At 34.0% G+C, this 20,939-nt stretch overlaps 2 protein-coding genes across 2 annotated transcripts; both read left to right on the forward strand.

Moving 5' to 3' along the window:
• Positions 1-1,228: 1,228 nt before the first annotated feature.
• Positions 1,229-3,360, forward strand: LOC112507067 (eukaryotic translation initiation factor 5A-like). The gene is made up of 5 exons (XM_025111476.1): positions 1,229-1,351; positions 2,339-2,461; positions 2,585-2,641; positions 2,802-2,876; positions 3,259-3,360. Exons 1-5 carry the CDS (start codon positions 1,229-1,231, stop codon positions 3,358-3,360), a joined length of 480 nt encoding a protein of 159 aa, XP_024967244.1.
• A 9,576-nt stretch (positions 3,361-12,936) lies between these two features.
• Positions 12,937-20,410, forward strand: LOC112507723 (probable WRKY transcription factor 32). Its single transcript, XM_025112409.1, has 5 exons — positions 12,937-13,246; positions 13,333-13,391; positions 17,406-18,046; positions 18,125-18,283; positions 19,844-20,410. The coding sequence occupies exons 1-5, from the start codon at positions 13,033-13,035 to the stop codon at positions 20,094-20,096; spliced, it is 1,326 nt and encodes a 441-aa protein (XP_024968177.1). The 5' UTR covers positions 12,937-13,032; the 3' UTR covers positions 20,097-20,410.
• Positions 20,411-20,939: the final 529 nt, after the last annotated feature.

Here is a 20,939-nt window from a genome sequence, read left to right on the forward strand (position 1 = left end):
TTTTTAAAAAGATTAAGAAAATAAATATTTTTAATAAAAATTAAAAACAAATTTATATTAAAATAAAAAAATAAAAAAAAACCACGTGGGAACCTTACGCGGGGTGCTTAAGGGTGAGACCCACCCTATATTTTCTTTTTCTTTTTTAAATTGGAAATCATAACTTTTATTAATTACAAAAGACCCCATGTATTTAAGGTTGTAAATGAACCGAATGAACATAGACTTGTTCATGTTCGTTCGTTTATCTTAACCGAACAAACGGACGAATACGAACGAAAATAATTGTGTTCGTGTTCGTTCATTTAGAAATCAGGTGTGTTCGTGTTCGTTTATGTTCGTTCGTTAACATGCTAAACGAATGTAAACGAACAAACATAAACGAACGGGTTAAACGAACGTAAACGAACGGGTTAAACGAACGTAAACGAACGGGTTAAACGAACGTAAACGAACATAAATGAACAGACCTAAACGAACATAAACAAACGAACACCAATACTTGTCATTAAATTCATGGATTATCTATAGTTTAAACATATACAAAACAATCATCATTCATTAACCATCATTAATATACCAATACATAAAAGGCTTTTTAAAATTTGAATTCAAACTAAATAAATAAGACTTATATATTAAAATTAATATATAAACGAACATAAATTAAAATTAATTTATAAACGAACATAAATTAAAATTAATATATAAACGAACATAAACGAACGTAAATGAACGAACGTTAACGAACATAAATGAACGAACGAGACTCTCGTTCATGTTCGTTCGTTTAACTAAACGAACAAAAAAATTTGTTCATGTTTGTTCATTTATTAAATAAACGAACATAAACGAACTTCCCGCCGAGCGGTTCGCTAAACGTTCGGTTCGTTTATAGCCCTACCTGTACTGTACTCACCAAACGGTGCTTAGTGAGTAACCCACTTAGTGAGTAACCCATGGTTATTTTGTGAATTTTTTTAAAAATAAGGTTAAAAATGTAAATTGATAATTATGGATGGTTATTTTGGTAAGGAACCCATGACATCAAACGGTTAGGATTAGATCCTAGACCAAGAATTTTGGAAAAGCTGGAGAAGGACTGAATCATTTCTCTGGGCCCGAATAAGAAGCTACTGCTAATTTGTATTCCTCCATCTTCTCCGAGAAAAAGCAAATTTATTATAATTAATTTAGTGCAGGAAATCAAATCAAAAACTAATTAAAAATGTCAGATGTGGAGCTTCACTTTGAGTTCAATGCTGATGCAGGTGCATCCAAAACCTTCCCACAACAAGCTGGAACCATCCGAAAGAATGGTTACATTGTCATCAAGAACAGACCCTGCAAGGTATATATACCTATACATATACATACATTTCTTATATATATATATATATATATATATAATCATGGGTTTTTTTGATTTTGATCCATTTTGTGTTCTATGAAATGGGTTTGTATTTATATATGTAATAAAAAGTGATTTTCATATGGATTTTTGAGGATTGATCTTGAATGCTATTGGGAGATCCCTTGATTCCATATAAATATTTATCTAGATCAGTATATATTGTAAATTAAATGTAAATATGATCAGAGGTTTATGCATGATGATTCGAGAAAAGTTGAAAATAGGATCCATCGTTAACGATATTGGATACCTAAAAGAGATGGATGCATGTTCTTCATGATTGGTGAATTTTGCATATATACCATCCATGGTGGTTCTCAGTTGATCTTCTAATTGCTTCAAAGATAAAATATATGTTTAGATCCATGAAATGCTTTGTTTGTAGGCTTCAAACAATTCTTCATCTCTAACACTATCTTTTTCTAGACTTACAGAGTGTCAAAGACATACCTAGATTTTTTTTTTCAAGTAATAACACCGTTTGACAGTAAGATATCAGCAACTGACTTTTTTGGAGCATCTTCATGAGTCTCACATACAATCAAGCTTCTAGTTGTTTATATCATTACTTTTGTGCTTCTATTTTTTATTTTTTGAATTCCATTATCATTTATGCTCACGTCAAAGATAGCGAGACTAAAATCATATTTTTCATAAACATACAGACGGACCCACAAAATAGATGACGAATTTCGCAAGATTTCTTGTTTACTTTGTGTAATGGTCAAGTCTTACAGGTTTTGATGAACTCAGTAAAATCGACGAGAGAGACTTCTCCATGAATTTGTATGAATAAGCATCATATGCCTTCTGAACCTTCTAATTAGCCTTCATATTTGATTTCTAGTTTCATAGAAGTTTATGGTTTTTGCTCCTTAATTTATGGTTTGTCATATTGGTATAATATAACTCGACAATCTACAGGTTGTTGAGGTTTCTACTTCAAAAACTGGCAAGCACGGACATGCAAAATGTCATTTTGTGGGTATTGATGTATTTACTGGCAAGAAGCTTGAAGATATTGTTCCTTCATCTCACAATTGTGATGTAATTTCTTCTTCAATTCAATCTGGTTTCTCCATTCTATTTCTTCCTTCACAAAATTCTATGGTATTTGTATTGCGATTGAGATATTTTGTTGCTTACATTTGTACACATATGTTCTTGTAGGTTCCTCATGTCTCTCGTACAGATTATCAACTTATTGATATCTCTGAAGATGGTTTTGTAAGTTTGTGCAACATATATATATATATATATATATATATATATATATATATATATATATATATACACTTTCCTTTGTCTTCTTTAATGTTGATAAGCTTCAAATGTGTAATTCGATAAAAGAAGTAATTTACCAGTAACGTGACTGTTTTTGTTGTAGGTGAGTCTTCTGACTGAAAGTGGGACCACCAAAGATGATCTCAGGCTTCCCACAGACGAAAATCTTGTTGCTCAGGTATGTCTATGTTGATCTTTAAAGACAAGTAATCTGTAGTTATCACCAATGTTACATAACTATGTGTAGTAGTGAGTTTGGAATAGAGGTGAACATGGTATAATACTATATGTTTTTTCCTCCATACCATGTACCAACCAACTTATAGTTGGTAAGGGAAATCTTATACCGAGATACAAACTGCTATAATTTTAGGGAATAAAAGAGCCAACTTATTGTTTTTTCTTGGAGTAGATTTTGTTTGAGTACATCTTATGAGCAAGAAATGGTACACAAGACACACTGTCATATGAATTCAAGTTCTATACATCTTGTCATCTGAATTCACGTTCTATAGTTTATTTAACGGTTTTGTTCATTTTCTTTTTATTTAAAATTGTAGATTAAAGATGGGTTTGCTGAAGGAAAAGATCTCGTGGTAAGCGTTATGTCCGCAATGGGAGAAGAACAAATCAATTCTCTTAAGGACATTGGCAAGAATTAGAGACATTGTTTGGTATTCTTTTGCTATGACCAGGAGTCATGTTTATTTTTTCTAGGGGTAACCTACTCTTTGATCTACAAAATGGTCTTTTTGTTATCGTCACAAACTTATTTGCGGTATCTTTAAAACTAAAGGTGAGTGATTTGTGGATTGATGCATTCGTATTTTTATTCTCATTTGCTTATTAGTATTTAAATCATATATACAAGTTTATTTGAATATGCACATTTTCGGAAAACACATATACAATCACAACCTATAGAATCAAGAACGATCCTTCTAAGTGTAATTCTTACTTATTTTTTAAGGGTAAAATAGTCTTTTTGATAAATTTCACACTCTTTTGTACATAACATTGTGCTATATATAATCATCAAACCCTTTCTCTTTCCCCCCTTTTTTTTCTCTTTGGATTTGAGAAAATACTTTGGTACAAAAATAATACGTTTTAAAAGTTGTTAGAATAAAATGTAAACACATTCACAAATAAAAATTAAATAAATCATCTTAAAATCAGAACATTAAACCGGAACATCGTTTCTAAATGCAACATAAATAAATTTCAAAGCATGATAGTTAAACCAAGTATATTTTCTTAAATCTCAGTGAACATTCAAAGTATGAACGATATATTAGCCACTAAATACTAGGTTTGCATTCCAACCTCTGCACTTTTGAATCTTCATATACACTTTTTATTTTCTTATTGCTACGTGTAACATCCTAAATTTAGAAAATAACAGAAAAATTTAAAACTTGTAAATGCCTTCAATTTAAAGCAACTTTGACACAGAAATACATAAAATTTACCTGAAAAGGAGAACATGAAATGTATCAGAGTTCTTAACGAGACTATCTAATTTCTAAACAGAATTAGAACAAGTTGGATGTTACTAAACCACCAGATTTGCTATCTTCAAAATCGGATGACACCTCTAAAATCATCCTCTTGGAATCTCTACCAATCTCCAAACGACACAAGATCCTACTAAGACATGATATACACGTCGAAAAGAAAAAGTGTTAGGCTTAATGTCTAGTGAGTTAAAACAGTTTATCTCATAAACATAAAATAGTAAAATCGGAAGAGTTCTTTTTAATCACCAGTTCCTTATTTAAAATAACATTTAGAATCAAAAGGAGTATTTTTGCAGAACCCACTATTTGTAAAATGAAATCTAATAACATGATATACTTGTTTTAGATCAAAATCGGCATTCAAACTCATACGAGTAATAAAGGGCTTCACTCCACAAAACACCCAAAATAAAATAATACTTTGTACGCCAAATCACTGAAAGCGTAGATGAACTCGATACCAAAACAACATCTTTTGGTGATGGGGAGATTTGTTTTCATCTACTATATTGAAACACAAAGTAAGTCATGTGTCCAATTTATCAAGTAGCGCCTTAAGATCACGGTCTCATGTCTAACTCCTTTCAAGTTTCCACAACAATCCCAAGGTCCCGGAGCCTGACCTCACATGAGTTCATCTTTGCAATACCCTTGACCTTAATGCCTACTTACACACCATAGAGTTACACCTACAAGTCAATGGTCCTAGAGCCTGACTCCACACAAGTTCATCCCCAAAATACCCTCGATGACGTAGTGTCAACTTTACTAGGCCAAAGTCTCAAAACATGGTTTCTGGTGTCTACTCTTTATGAGTTCATCACTACAATACCTAGGTTCCTGGAATCCGACTCAATAGGAGATCATCTCCTCAATACCCACGATCTCGGACTCCGACCCCACATGAGTCCCTCTCTACAATACCAAAGGTATCAAAGTCCAACGCTACATGGGTTCCTCGCTTAACAAAAGACTGAATCGCATGCCCATGGATCCAATGCATTACATTGTAAATTACATGACTCCAACTAAATGTAAAACACAATCAAAACACGTAATATCCAAACAAAAGTGCAATAAATGCATTTTATGTTCAAAGCTTCATATTGAGTTATTTAAATCGAAAAAAAAGTCCCCAAACTCATTGATTTAAAATCAAGCCAGTAAGCCCACCAGTATACATGACTATTTAAATAAATCCAATGTAGACCACATAAGTCGAGAAGACATGTTTTACAAACGTCTAAGAAACACATGACATCTATAACATGAACATGCCCATAAATCATCACTTTGTTGAAGCATAATAGAAAAAAGTTCAAAACCGTAAGATTTGTATTTTCAAGATTCCACAAGACCAATAATAGGTGTTTATCAAGGTTTTAAACACTTATAACCAAAAAGTTGATCAAGTGCCACCACTAAAATTCATAAGTTACTTTAAATCTCACAACAACACTTCCCAATGATTAAAACAATGTTTTGCCCCAAATTATCCAAGTATATAAAGAAACCTCATTTGATGCAACACATATCACTGAAAACCATCTTTTAAGATTATGTCTCAAAATAATCAATAAACACCTTCTAAAACATTCTTCCAAGATTTGAGACCCAAAACATACCTAAATGCGCCAAAAATCATAAAACTCACCGAATGAGAAATAACTCATGGAAATGTATTCAAAACCCAAAATAGAGATATTTTGACATGTATATAGTTTTGCAAATCAATTTCAACTCACCTTTCTAGATTTATGCTAAATCTAGGTTCCAAACCAAACCTTGAGCTTCCTTTGGTGAAGACTCGAAATCCTCAAGCAAGACTCTCATATTTAAGTTGCAAATCTCTCAAGAATACTCCCTTAAACTCCCAATCTATAGCAGAACACCACAAAGAGGATAAGGAAGTTGAGGATGCAAGGTGACGAAACCCTAGGTCAAGAAGTTATAGTTTAGAAGCTTACCTACAACCTTCTAGGAACTCTAAAATTATCAAGAAACTTAATATTCTTCAATATCCCCTTAAAGAGCTTCAAAAAAACGAGTCTATAGCCTCCAAAATCGCCTAAATCGGATAAGGGATGACAAAAATAGAGTAAAATGAAAAATCCCCAAAAATTAGATTTTATGCAGGTTATGATCCCCCCATGCGACCTTGCCACAACCTAAGTTGCGGGGTAGGTCACATGCATCCACTAGTATGACACATAGGGTCTTGCGACCTTGGCCGTGATTTAGGTCATGTGCCAAGTCACCTAGACCTCCACGTGCCGTGTTACCATGTTGTGTCGTGCCATATACCCACACCGTGTCATGCCATGCCATGATCCACGTCGTTCACCGATTGTTTCCTGGCTGTTTACTAACCGTTTCCTAAACCGTTCTCCCGACCATTTTCCGGATCATTTCCAAAAATTACGGGTGTTACACTATGTACAACCAATCACATATTTTTTAGGATGCAAAATTTATGAAAAAATGTCTAGCGAGTTCAAGGTTTTCATACAAAAATATTGTTGGTTCTGATAAGGTTAGATGACTTCACAAAGTAAGTTTTGCAGAAAAGTGGGGGTTTTAATACAAACACAATCTTTTCCAAACTGCAACTCTTTTTATTGGATAAAATGTGCTTAATAAAAAATTACAGATTGTTGAGACTGAAATTAGGGAAAGATAAACCTAACCTAAACAATCTAATTTTCATGACAAATGTTATTAAGAAACCACAAAGACAGAGTCATTAAGTATTTCTCTCACACATACATTAATACTAACTGATGACTTTCACACATAATTCTTCCTCAAATGCACTTAGAAGTATCAACTTGTTCAACATGAAAGACATGGATGGATACTAATATATATATATATATATATATAAGTATAGCATTTACCAACTCCTTCCTTGCAAGTTTCATCATTTGAATGGTGGTCTTGAGCATTGTACCACCCTAAATTTTATGCATATGAATGATATGTGGCTTGGTAGAACTATATGGGTTCATCAAGTAAAACCATGTGGGCTTAGCATATAGAACCATGTGTGTTTACACGCTGGTTATATACCTACGTAATTTACGCACGAGTTGTACACTTGTGCGGGTTTATGAGAGAGTTTTACACCCGAGCAGGTTTATGAGAGTTATACATCCAGGCGAGTTTATGCACAAATTTAGTTGAGTCATTAGTAGCGTGAGCTTTGTTTGGACACAGAAGACTTACCACATGACCTAGATCACGAAAAAAGTTGTCGGAAGCCATTTGGGCGAATTTTAAGTCGATTTTCAAGTTTCCTCTAGTTTGGGCGATTTTAGAGCCCTAAGGTCCGAGTTTTGGAGGATTTTTTAGGGCAAATGGAAGGATTAACATCGGGAGGTTTTGGACGTTTTGTAAACAAATCATAAAAGTGTGATCAATTTGATGATATATGCACATAATGGTGATTATTTGACATTATTGTACCTTGGTGTATTAGTGTTATAAATATTTGAGAAATGCTTATGATTATTGGTTTACAGGTACCATTGACATCAACCAAATACTCTGAATGCATACAATAGAGCGGGTGAGAACATATCCGACTAATAATCTTTGTTTACGTGAACTACCCAATAACTGATGAACTGAATATAAATTGATCTAACTAACTAATTCTAACAATAATATACAATCAATCAACAAGCTATTTACTTACAACTATATTTCATTCGGTACTAAATTATATAGATGATTAAAATGGTAATTTGTTATCATTTAGAGAATAGTTACCAAACAACATTATTTCATTCGACGCTTAATCATTCTGGTTCTCTTAACCATTCTGCATCAAACCATTCAGCAACTGACAAACAGGCCATAAGTTAAACATAAGTCACGTTTTATATTTAGGACTTGTTTTTTTTTTTTTTTTATAAAAAAAGCTTTAATTAATCTTTTATGTCTGATTTATTAAGAGTAAGGATTATTCAGACTGTTTGTTTTTTTTTTCAATTTTTCAGAGGTATATATGTCTTATTACCTTTTTATATGGTAAGAGATAAACCAACATCTTATTTTCCTATTATTGTTTTTCAAAACCCTCTACAACGGCGTTTCTCAATCGATTAACCTTAATCAATCATTTCTCTCAATCGATCTTTAATAAATGCATCTCACATCTCTCAATTAATGTATTTTAATATGATTTAAATGTGTTAAATACCGTTAATGACATATTTTTGTTAAATAAATGTTAATTATATAATTAGATGTAAATTTCGTAATGATGATGAATAAATATGTGAAATTGTATAAATTTATCTACAAATTCAACTATATAACTTTTTAATGTGTAAAATAGATAATTTAAACAAATTCAGACGTTTTAAACAAACTCAAACGTTTATCAATTTACAAAAAGCAAACAGTTTTATTGATTCAAATTCCAGACTTCAACACCACCTCTTATAAATCAGAAGTGAAATAAGACTTCAGACTTCAATACCTCTTATAAAAACAAATGTCACCTTAATGTTTGAATTCATCTAATTTAATCAAAATGGTTATATTATTCTAGAACAACTAGATTAAATAAAACATAATTAACCCGCATATTTAGTTTACATGAAATAGAATTAGATTATATGGAGAGACTCAATGTAGAGCATATGTCTTGTTCATCTGTCGTAGTGTAAAAAGATTTATGATCATGAAAAATATCACCATATTAATTTGTTTTGTGTTACCGTATATATTTTAAAACTATAATGAGAACACAAATTTTTCTTGGTAGAATTGATTTACAAGGCTTTTTTTCCACCCCAGACCCGAGTTTAAATCATGTTAGTGTCATTTTTTTTGGTTTTTAACTTTTAATTCTAAATCTATTATATTTTTGAAAAAAAAATTGCAATAAAAAACTTGAACACAAAACCTCACATATGAAAAACAATGAACTAACCAACAAACTAATGATAATTTTATGAAAGATATTCCTATTTGTTTTTTATAATCAAATGATGTCACATTTTAAAAGAAATTCTATATCAATCCTTATTAAATTGTAATTCAAATTCTTTATGATCACATGTTTGATTTGTAGATATCTTTTTTAATTAAAATGTAAACAATAATGATTAATCATATTACATTTCACTCGGTTGCTCTTTATTCACTAAACGAAATAACAACAGTGAGTAATTATTAAGATGATAAAAATAATTAAAAATAGGAAAAGAAAAATTAATATTTTTTAAAAATGTTTGAGCATGTAAATTTGTACAATTAGAAACAGTATCAAATGAAATGAAAAAAATGACAAAAATACCCTTGTGTAGACATATGTAGAAAGCTTAACAGAGTAATTTTAAGGAAAGTTAATGTTAGACCTGATATATAACGAAAATGAAACTATAACAAGCGAAAGTCGGCCTTAGTCATCCGACAGTGCCAAGTGGAAGGGAAACATGCTCAATATTATTTGATTGAATAGTTGACCCAGCCCCTTGTGGATGAAATGCCACTCAAACTATAATTGATTTATGTGTGAATTTGGATTAGATTATTATCGTTCTTTTTTAAATGCCTTAAATCAAGAATTACTCACTAGACCCTTAGGTCTAACCCACGTTATTTTAAACGCTAAATGCATTTCAGGGCACTCGTTAGTAGGAGGTGTGGGCAAAGGCAAGGGTAAGATGTGATCAGTTTTGATAGAGGATTATGGCATCGTGAACCTCGTTCTACTTTGACAGATTTTAGACGTTTAACTAAAGACGTGTAATAAGTTCTCTTTGTGGTTCCACTATAACTGGGAGAACTATTTTTTCCTTACGCATTATGTATTGGTTTAGACCAAATTTGAGCTCGTTATTGAACTTCTCGCTAATTCTTTCTCGAGCCTTTAGCTAGCACTCATCACACCTCTGTATGCTAGTACCATTTCCCGAATGACCTGATGCACATGTCAATAAAGAAAAAAAGGTTAAGCTTAATGCCTAATGAGTTCATGTAGTTTTCATCATTTAGATAAAGCGGTAAAATGGAAAGAATGAATGTTATTTATATCACAATTTCTAACATGAGATGCATTTAGAATAAAACTGATACATTTCCCAAATCCACCGTTTTTCGTGATAAAACACTTAAATAGAAATATCCTACAAATGTGGAACCAAATCCAAAACTCGCACAAAACACAAATAGGATTAAAACCCGAGTACCAAAAATGTGAATATAACTCTTCTATCCCAAAACCTTAATAATATATCGGAGGGGGTCCAATATATCATAATCATAACTTATGGTTACTTGCCAAAACCCAAGTGATATAAAAACGTGGATAATACACAATTCAAAATAACATTCAAGAACGACGGGGGAGACCTGTATCTATTGATAGTTACGTGAACATGTAAGTGTGCCACTCGTCCAACGTTAATTGCATGACACTTCATGATTTAAAGCACGAATGTCCCTACGACTCCTTAACAAGTTGCACCTCAAGAGTCGGTTGACCTTGGTGTCTATTTTTGGAAATTCCACTTCAAGGCTCGGCCCACTTATTGTCCACCTAAAAGGGAACACCTTAAGCGGCGGAGATCCTGGTGTCTTACCAAGACATCACTTCCGGACTCAACCCTCCTACTGACTACTTGAAAAGTTTAAGGTCATAAAACAAGGGTCCCGGAGTTCAAGCCCTCAATACCCTCACGACCATCGTACAAGATCGACCCACATGCCTATAGATCCAATGCATCACAGTCTAAGTTACATGACTCCAAATGAACGACCAAGACACTCAAAAACATGTAATTGTATAAACAAATATGCTATAAATGCATATAACTCTTAAAAGCTCAATATAGAGCCATTCAAACCGGAAAAATGTCTCGAAGACTCATTTAAGTCAAAACCGAGCCAAAAGTTCAATAATTCAATTGATAATAAATAAAAGTCATCAAAAACAATAAAACACATTTAATTCACGTTTATGCAAAACATGCTCTAGAAGTATGATTTTACTCATAAAAAACATCCATAATTAGTTGGGACAAACTTTTTTCAAACCGAAATCATACTATTTATATTTTCATAGTGCGCTCATAACATAAATATATGTATTTTCCAAACGGTTTATAAAACCAACTACACAAAAAATGCATATAAATCAAATAATCCCCATTTATGAGATAAATCATCAAAAGAATCCACACTTATGATTTATTTAACAAAATATTTAAAGATTCCAAATATATACATTTTTCAAGATATATTAACCCAAAAACACTAAGTGTGTGAACTCCATCAAATATCAACACATTTGATAAATAGTAAGAAAAACATTTCACTATATCAAAATACACATTTTTGTACATAGTTTTCAGAAGGTAACTTTGAACTTACCTTGTTAGGTTAAGTTAAACCTAGGTTCCAATTCTATCTCTAGTTTCAAAAATGGTGAAGGCTTTAGATCCATCAACACCCATCTCTTGAAACTTTATCTGGTTTACAACCAAAGCCTAGAGATGTACCAAGAGTAACCCAAAACTCATATTCATAACAAACCTTAGCCAAATCCTTTAATCATCTAAAACACCCAAAATTGGTCAAAACCTCAAAACATGAAAGATACTTCCAAATAGGTGTTCCAGGAGGCTAAAACGAAAAGTTTTTAACAAAAATAAAGATTTAGAAGGTTAAGATAGACTTCCAATTCATTTTTAGGAAAAAGCCCAAAAAAACTAGGTTAATAGTGGTGGAAGAATGGTTGGAGAAAATGAAGATCTTGAGCTTCATTCCACTAGCTTTAATCTCTAGCTCTTGATCATACAGAAATCGATTGGGTGGAGTGAAGGTGCTTGACCAAGTTTGATTGAGAGAGAAATGAGTTAGAAGATGAGAAATGAGATGAAAATGATAACAAATCGGATTTAAGGACATCCCTCCAACTTCCAACTTTATGCCCACTTTACGAGCGTGAAGGCCATTTTTCATTGGCGCGAAGAAAAGTTGCCAGAAAGTTAATTTTCTTAACTATTTAGTCAAAGATGTATTTAAAACCTCAAAATACACATAATAAAATCTGGGTGTTACAATGAACCCCCTCCCCCCATCATGAATAATGTATTTCATAATGAATGTGTATTATTTATCATGAATAGTGAATCAATTTAATATGAATTATGATCGTGTATTATTCATCATGAATGTTATATCATTCATTATGAATAGTTCATGAACGTTCACTTTCTTTATTCCTATTGAATGCCCGTCGTTATTCATACTGAATGTGGACAATGGGGATACGTTTCTCGCTCTCCTTTTTCCCCTGGTTCACAACCGAAAATAGGTTTGCAATTGAACTTTCTCTCTCTCTCTCTCTCTATATATATATATATATGTGTGTGTGTAACTTTATAAAATTTATATATTAACGACGGGTTGATAGGTTGGGCGGATTGAGCTAGGCCTAACTCAATTTCAACCATCTTAATTAACGTTTTGACGGGCTAACAGTTTAACGAGTTGGATTATTTGGGTTGGACAGATTTCACGAGTTAACCATTTTCTGTACACCCATAATCTTTAGAATGGATGTCACAAATTTTGGAGTTTTGCCATCTTTAAAGTAAAAGTGTTACGTTATATTTTATTAACGAATAAAATTTGTTGCTTTGTAAAATGAGCATGTTAAAAGCGATATACGGTACATCATACTGAGTTGCAGGCCTCACGAAACGACTTTTCTTCTCTACACAAACACACTAAAGAATCCCACCAGATTTTCATTTTTGGTACTTTGATCACACACTCGATTCCACAAATTCTGCCATGGATGATGACAGTGATCGAAGCTCCGAAGAAACTCAATTGGAAGAAAATTCAACAGCAGAGGACGCGAACAACCTCGACGATGACGACGCTGAAGATTCCGCCGGGGTTGATGAAAACACTGATGATCAAAGAGATGTTAGTCCACTAGAAATTTCTCATGTATCAGCCGAAGAAGATTTGAGAACTTGTCGATCTTTGACCCTAGTCTCTGGTGCGTATATCGATTTTATGTAAACTGAAGCAATTGTGTTTTTCTTCAAGTATGCGTACATGAAATGGCTTTATGTATGTGGTTAGGTTTGTCGGAGGTGCCGGTGAAATACGAGATGCGACGGGATGAGTTGGAGCACTTGAAGGTATGCTACTAGTGAGCTTACACTACCACTTTTTATTGGGGAGAAATTTTATGTAGTTTACATAGTAAAGTCTGTGCGATCCGTTTCCATTTGTATCGGTCTAAGCAAGTAATGGAATTCTTGAATATATATGCTAGCTAAGTTAACTGAGATTACCAAGAAGCGGAGCTAAAGAACAATGACTTCAATCTTCCTAAAAGAGCGACTTTTTTTTTCTAATGCTGAACCCTGTACTTTAGAAGTATACAGTTGATGTGAATTATGTTACTAATCTATCACCAACATTTGCATTTTTAATTTTTTTTGTGCCATAAAGGACTGAATCCTGTTCAACTATAAGCGACATTTTCTATTTTCCAAAGTCGAATTGTGTTCTTTAAGATGGAGGATGGATCATTTTCAATCTTCTTGCATTGAATAATTCACGTGAATAGAAATTATGTGATCCGGTGCAACTTGGCTTTGGAATTGTATAAGTTGATCTGGCATCGCTTGAGCATGAGTCAAGTTGTGAACCAGACCCATCACTTCCCCCGTGATTTAATGATGCTCTAATTAATCCTTATCTGTTTGATGTAGAAGCTTATTGTGCTTATTGGTAGTTTAGTATCAGTAGTGAACTTAACTGCACTTGTTGGCATTTGGGTTTGTATTGTCATGGACTTTAGGATTCAGGTATTTGGATCGTTATTTTATGGGAAGAACGTGTGATATATTAGGAGTTGCATATTTGGATGTTATTCCATAGCAGTTGACAGAAAATCCAAAAGGAAGGGAAAATAAAGGAAAAAGTAGAAGAAAATAGGAAGTAGGAGAGGAATCAATTGCCTAGTTTGTGTTCGGAAACTGAAGAATGCAAGATTTGTGTATGGGATACCTTTTGTTTGAAGAAAACTGGTACAAAGCTTTGTTCCACGCCATTGCTGCATCAATTGATTATGTTACCATTGTGGCATTGCCCACATATGGTCCCCTCTATCTTGTCAATCTAAAACAGCAGCACCAGCACTTTCACCAGTACTTTATTTTGTTCTTGCCCCTTCACCAATTTGACTTTTTCTGCTGTATCTTTTCATAGAAGGCAAGGTCGAGTGGGGATTCAATCCCATGACCTACGACCTATTATCACCTAGGGGATGGGCCTAGATACCACACAACTGAATGCTTGATGACTTTTGTGTACTGTCTTTAACCTTTGCATTGCATCAAACTCTCCCATGCAACCATATCTTGTATTATTTTCGTTGCTGGTATCATTTTTTCCTCTTGTCCTTCATTTTTTATGATGCAGTACCATCGACTCAAATGTAGCCATGCCTTACTGCATGATGAACCTGCATTTAGTTGTGAGGAAAGTAATTTTTGTGGAAGGTTCACGTTAAGGAAATCAATTGGAGAACACCTATTAGAGCTTTACATGGCCATACTTAGCTGACTCAGGACTAATAGAAAGTGCTTAGTTAACACTCTCTGCATATCGTTCTCTTACGAGGCTTAATATTGTAATTGATGTGCATGCCTGAATTTCATTTTCGTAAAATGATCTTCTCGTAGCTAGGTGTCATCTGAAAAGAATAAGGAAACCTTGTTGATATAGTTAGTTTCATTGTCTGTGTTTAGGCTGTACATAAATATTGAGTTGATGAAATGAAGTTAAGGTTTCATTCATTCATTGTAGCTTAATTACATAGTTTTAGTTAAAGAATCTAGAGTATTCTGAAGTTTACAAGTTGAGACTTTGTTGCAATTCTCGAAATGTGCAAGGGAAAAAAAGCCTCTGATAGTATTTTTGTAGGTAGGTAGCTACTGCACAATAGCTAGAGCATTCATTTTGGCAATATTAGCCTAATAATCTATCAATCTGTGAGAGTTGTGACGGTGGTTCCAAGGTGCAAACATGGTATTTAATTGTCTATAAGTTGTTAACTTAGTAGCGACTAGGCTAAGGCCGTGGCTATATTTTAAAGGCATAAAAGTATTGAACAACCCAATTATGTTAGCAGTTATCAGTAGTTGCTTAGCTTGGCCATTATAGATTTTCTTTTTATAAATAATCAATTGCCTTGTTGATCGTCTCGCCATAATACTCAACCATCTCTATTGGAGCCTCTTAGAAGACCGATAGTTGGAGGTACTCTGCATTCCAAATAGTTTTTTTGAGGAATGGAATCAAAATGGTAGTGATACATTTTTTTGGGTAGATTTTATGTGTGGACTCATCCACCGTCTCCTATATCTGATAAGGCCAATAAATGTATCAACAGAATCCTGTCTCATTTAAGAGATTTATTTTGTTAGAACTGTAATTTTTTCTGTTTCAGCTTCTTCACAAGATTTGATGCAGGGTTCATGCACCCCACCTTCTCAGACAAAATGAAATCCTTGACATTTTGAAAATCTTTATGGTCTTGGTCTTTAGCCTGTAGGTATTGACTTCTTTGGGAGTAGGTCCAGTTTCTATCAGCTAAGGCTACTGGATAGCCACAGTTTCCTCTCTAGAGCTACTTCAACCTATGCCTCAGCCATTTATCCATTACAGACAAATTGATCTTCTATGGTTTTCATCTTACCCTTAGTTTGGAGCGTCCTCCAACTGCGTACACGCTAGTATGTTAAATGAAACTTCAACTATGCATTTTTCTGTTGCTTGTGGTGAACTCCTTGTCCATGAACTATCTGAAACCTAGAACTAGAACTTCAACTGTAATATATTTCTTTATTCAAAATTTGTTCTCCAGCAGCTTTTTAATTTGAATGCAAGCAACAGCGCCTTGAGCTTGCAACTTCTTTATCATATAGCTTGGAATACTTTTTTTCTGGGTGAAGCATATTCTCTTGTCCTACTGACCTAGTTGGAATTAACAAACTCATGACACTAAAGCTGAAAATTTTGGGTAATAAACTCGAACAAAAACCGTTATCAAAGTTGGTTTAGGTGTTAGACAAAAATATATAAACAAGTTTGAGTTTGCAAATTGTTTGTGAAATGTTAAGATAAGCAAGTTTGTCAGTACATTTGTGAGCGTTGTCTTGTTCACATACTTGTTAAGAAGTGGATTATGTTTGTGATTGTGCTATGTGTCATGAACATGGTCATTATATGTGATCGATTTGAACTGTATATTTATCCTTTTTAATGCCTCATGTAATTGGATGTATAAACACCTCTTTATATTAAAATTTTAATTTAGTTGGCAACAGAAATTGGTAAACATCTCTCTTCATACCTACGATTAGTGATTCTGCATTTAAATTCAATAGTGGTTTAATTGCTCTCTGTGTGCCATGTTAGGTGCCCTCCTTTAGCTTGTACTGTCATTCAGGAACTATTTTGTAAACCCAACATGAAATTCCTTTTTTACTTCATATACCAAGATGTCAAGCCCACCCCAGAATTTATTATGTCTATCTAACCAGGTGATAAAAGCAAAAGATGCATGACATATATCATGTTCAAGAGAGTAGACAATTATTGTTGGACTTCAGAAAAGGAATGAATACACTATTATAAACAAAATGAATTGAGCTGTGATAGATTGTAAATCATCTAAAGCCTAACATTTGTCAGTAATAGGTATATTGTAGCACTAATCATCAACTAATATCCACCATAGAAGACATATTTTAATATATTTGAACTGAAAACTCATCGATACACTTGAACTCCAGCAGACTATAACTCCCTATGGGCATGTTGATCAATTGGTTAAACACGATATGCTGTGCAAGTTTGAGTTTTACTGCTAAGTTGGACCAAAATTTCTCAAGCTGAACTCCAAAACACTTGCCATTTTTTCACTGTAACCTTGTACATTCATGTGGATTTCAAGAATCCTAGTTATGAGAGTGATCCTCTTGCTGGATTGCATCACTTTTCATATTCATGCATTGATGTTGTGAGTCAACACTTCTGTACATTTTGTCTACAATTGTTCTAAAAGGCATCTTTTGCTTTATTTGCATTGTATATCACAATGTTTATATTCCAGTAATTTTAAACTTTGTGTCCCTTAGAATCAACTTCAAGGGAGTCACCAAGAAGCCTTAGCAACTGTTATAGCTCAGGCTGCTCAGGCTCATTCCGAGAGTCAGCTCAAATTGCCGGGGGTCCTATCTTCGTCCATAGGATTATCATCTATGCCTGTCACATCCATTTTAAGTCTTCCATCTGTCCCCGTGCTTTCAAGTCTTCAATGTTCAAATTCACAAGGACAAATTGTGTCACTGGTGGTGAATGCTGATAGCATTCATGTGGCCGAAGCGAACCAGAAGGATGCCACTGGCACTGATCCTAAACCTTTACCTGTTAAGATACCTATGGACGGTTACAACTGGAGAAAATATGGTCAGAAGCAAGTAAAGAGTCCTGAAGGTTCTCGAAGCTATTATAAATGCACATACATTGAATGTGATGCTAAAAAGATCGAGTCCTGTGATCAATTTAATTCTGTCACAAAAATAGTTTATAAAGGCCAGCACAAACATGATCCACCTAAAAAAGTATCTTCCAGGGGAGGTAAGATTTTATCAACTCCAAAATCACCAAAAAGAAAATCAATCTCGACACCTGGATTAAAGGACCATCGATCAAGTGGTTCTGTTGGCTGTGTTCCAATTCAAGTTGAGCAGGTTGATGAGCCACAACAAAAACAGAGGCAAGTCACCATTGTCGTGGTATTATCTCTGTGCTCTTGTCATATGGTCTTAACTACATTACCTCTTCATTGAATCAGAGTAAAGAAAAGCAGCTCAGAAAATCCTGGTTCTGTCCTGAAACATCCAAAAAAACCCAAGTTTATTGTACATGCGGCCGGTGACGTAGAAATATCAGCAGATGGCTACAGATGGAGAAAGTATGGGCAGAAGATGGTGAAGGGAAATCCTCACCCAAGGTGTGTGACTTGTTTCTTTTACATTTCTCACAAATCATGTTGTGGGTCGTTTCCAATTTAATTTGTCAGTCTGAGTACATGCAGCTGCAAGTTCGCCATGGCTTGACTGCAAAAGTTATTCCTCATTTGAATGTGAAGTAAACACACTCTTTAATTTAACTATTTATGGATAAATGTATAGTTACATCATTGACATAATTATTTATACTTTGACGGGAGAAAAAGAAATAAAAGCAAAAAAATTGGGTTCCATCTAAATCACTTGTTGTGAGCCTTTTCTGGAAAAGAGAAGGGGATAAAATAAAAGAGTTGAGGGTAACACCACTTTCATCATGCTGCTTTCTTCTCCTAAATGGGAAGGAAGGTGCATAAGTGGAACTCTGGGTATCCTCTTTAACCCTCTAATCAGAAAAACATTGTACAGGCCTCAAGGATAATCATGAAAATAAAAAACCAAGAAAATCAGTCAAAATGTCATCTTAGTATAGTGTGTACTTGAGAAGTGGATGATACAGTTGACTAAAGAAATAATAAGGGTAGCATTTGTTTTTCCTTAAGCAAGGAAGTGCTTATTGTAGATGATTGGTTGCTCTTTGGTTTTTTTACTTATTTATTTGGAGTGGCTGTTTGACAAGTGTGACACCTTGGTTAGTTTTTCTAATAGAGTCAAGGGGTAGAGAGATCATTTTGGTCCTTCTCTAAGGTTCTGTATGAAGAATTAGTTCCTAGGCTTTTCCAATAATGATGGATTTGGGGTCCTTTGTGCATGGAGGCTGTAGGTATGTGTCATTTTCTGGTGATCAAGCAAAGTTAGATTTAGATATTTTCTAGGCACACTTGTTTGCTTTTAGGAGTAGCTCTCTACCTTACCTTATGAGATTATACCCATAATGTGGCATTTTAAAAATACCAATTTCACTTTAAACGTCCTTATTGAAGTGCAAGGGAAAAATCAGAATACCTTCGTATTTACATCAATCTGATTAGGGTACTGAGATCTACACACACACACAGATACGCAGATATATTATCATTTCCATGATAAGTCGTCGTTCTTTGTTTTTGTAATAATATTTTTGAACAAGTTTGTTCTATACAACATATGTCTGAAGCTAATCTAACCAAGGGATGTATCTTAAATTATTGCTCGAGAGGATTGAGAATGTGGAATTATATTGTAATCGAAGATGCTTTTGTTATGTTTAGAATCAACTATCATGGACTAAATGCAGCTGTGAAAGGCATAAGTGTGTGTGTGTGTGTGTGTGTGTTTTCAGCATATAAAGAATGGAGAGAGGACTAAAGAAGGGCAACAATAAGGTGAAGACTATAGGAGAAATGGTTGTGCCTGTTGAACCAGACTGAATCCTACCTGAAAATGATGCAAAAATTGAGTTGACTTAACAATGCACCCAGCACACTCACCTTTTCACATCCAGGTTCACTAAATAGAGAAAAAAAAACAGTACAAATGATGAATTGTCGAGAAAATATTCACGGTAAACTAAACAGAAAATAGTCATATGTTTTCAAGTGTGAATCTGAATATATTTGTTTCAGGAACTACTACAAGTGCACATCTGCTGGATGTCTAGTAAGGAAACACATTGAGAAGGCTGTGGATGGTGCATCAGGGGTAATGATAACATACAAAGGAGTGCATGATCACGACATGCCTGTACCAAAGAAACGACAGCCTCCGCCTACACATCTTCTTAATGCCAAGAGAAGTGAATCTACCACTGAAACAGCAAAGACAAGTGAAACGACTCGAACCCTTTTGAGTGTTGGTTTCGAAATCAAAAATTACTGAGTGAGAGGCAGCTACATTTTGCAGGTAAGATCTAACCCCTTTCCCTAGATATATTTGGTGTCCAAATTGTTGTATATGGGTTGGAGGGTTGTGGTATGGCCTGTCAATCTATCCATCTTCAGGTCTCTAGTGCTGATTTAGTGTTTTTGTGGTGGTCTGGTCCTGCTGCCCAACCATATAATGATCTAAGAGATGATCTCATCTCATCTGAACCCATTTAATTGTATAAACAGATGTAGAAGATTAATCCATTTATATAATAGCTGAATCTGACTTGATTAAACAACATATATCAAAATTAAACAGATATATAATTAAATAAGGGGTTGTTTACCTAAATGCTTACTCGGTAAGTGTTTATCATTAGAAGTCAACACTATAATTTATTTTATTGGGTAAGATTGTAGTACATCAAAACGTATTCCATGCAACAAATTTCCTGGTAAGCGCTTACCCAGGTAAGAGTCGTCACCCTCACTTACCGGGTAAGACTCTCCATTCTTATCCTCGTTCTTACCGGGTAAGATTTTTGGCTCTTGCCATATTCATCCGGTGAGGAAAATTACCCGGTAAGTACTTACCGGGTAAGCGTTTAGTAAACAGCCCCTAAATTTATATTCGATGAATTTGTATCCCAGTCGGTAAAAGCCTATGTGATTGTAAAACCTGAAGACCAGATCTGTTGGATATTAGAGGAATTTGGTTTTGTCAAAATTATCAACATTTTTCTTTAAAAGTTTGGATTTGATGTTGTTTATGATTTCAAAATGGTATACGATTAATCATCAATTAGTTCCAACGTATTAAAAATCATAATTAGTCAAATTGATTAACCAAGTGATA

This window comes from Cynara cardunculus, assembly GCF_001531365.2.
Source record: "Cynara cardunculus var. scolymus isolate 2C chromosome LG 2, CcrdV1, whole genome shotgun sequence".
NCBI lineage: Eukaryota > Viridiplantae > Streptophyta > Magnoliopsida > Asterales > Asteraceae > Cynara > Cynara cardunculus.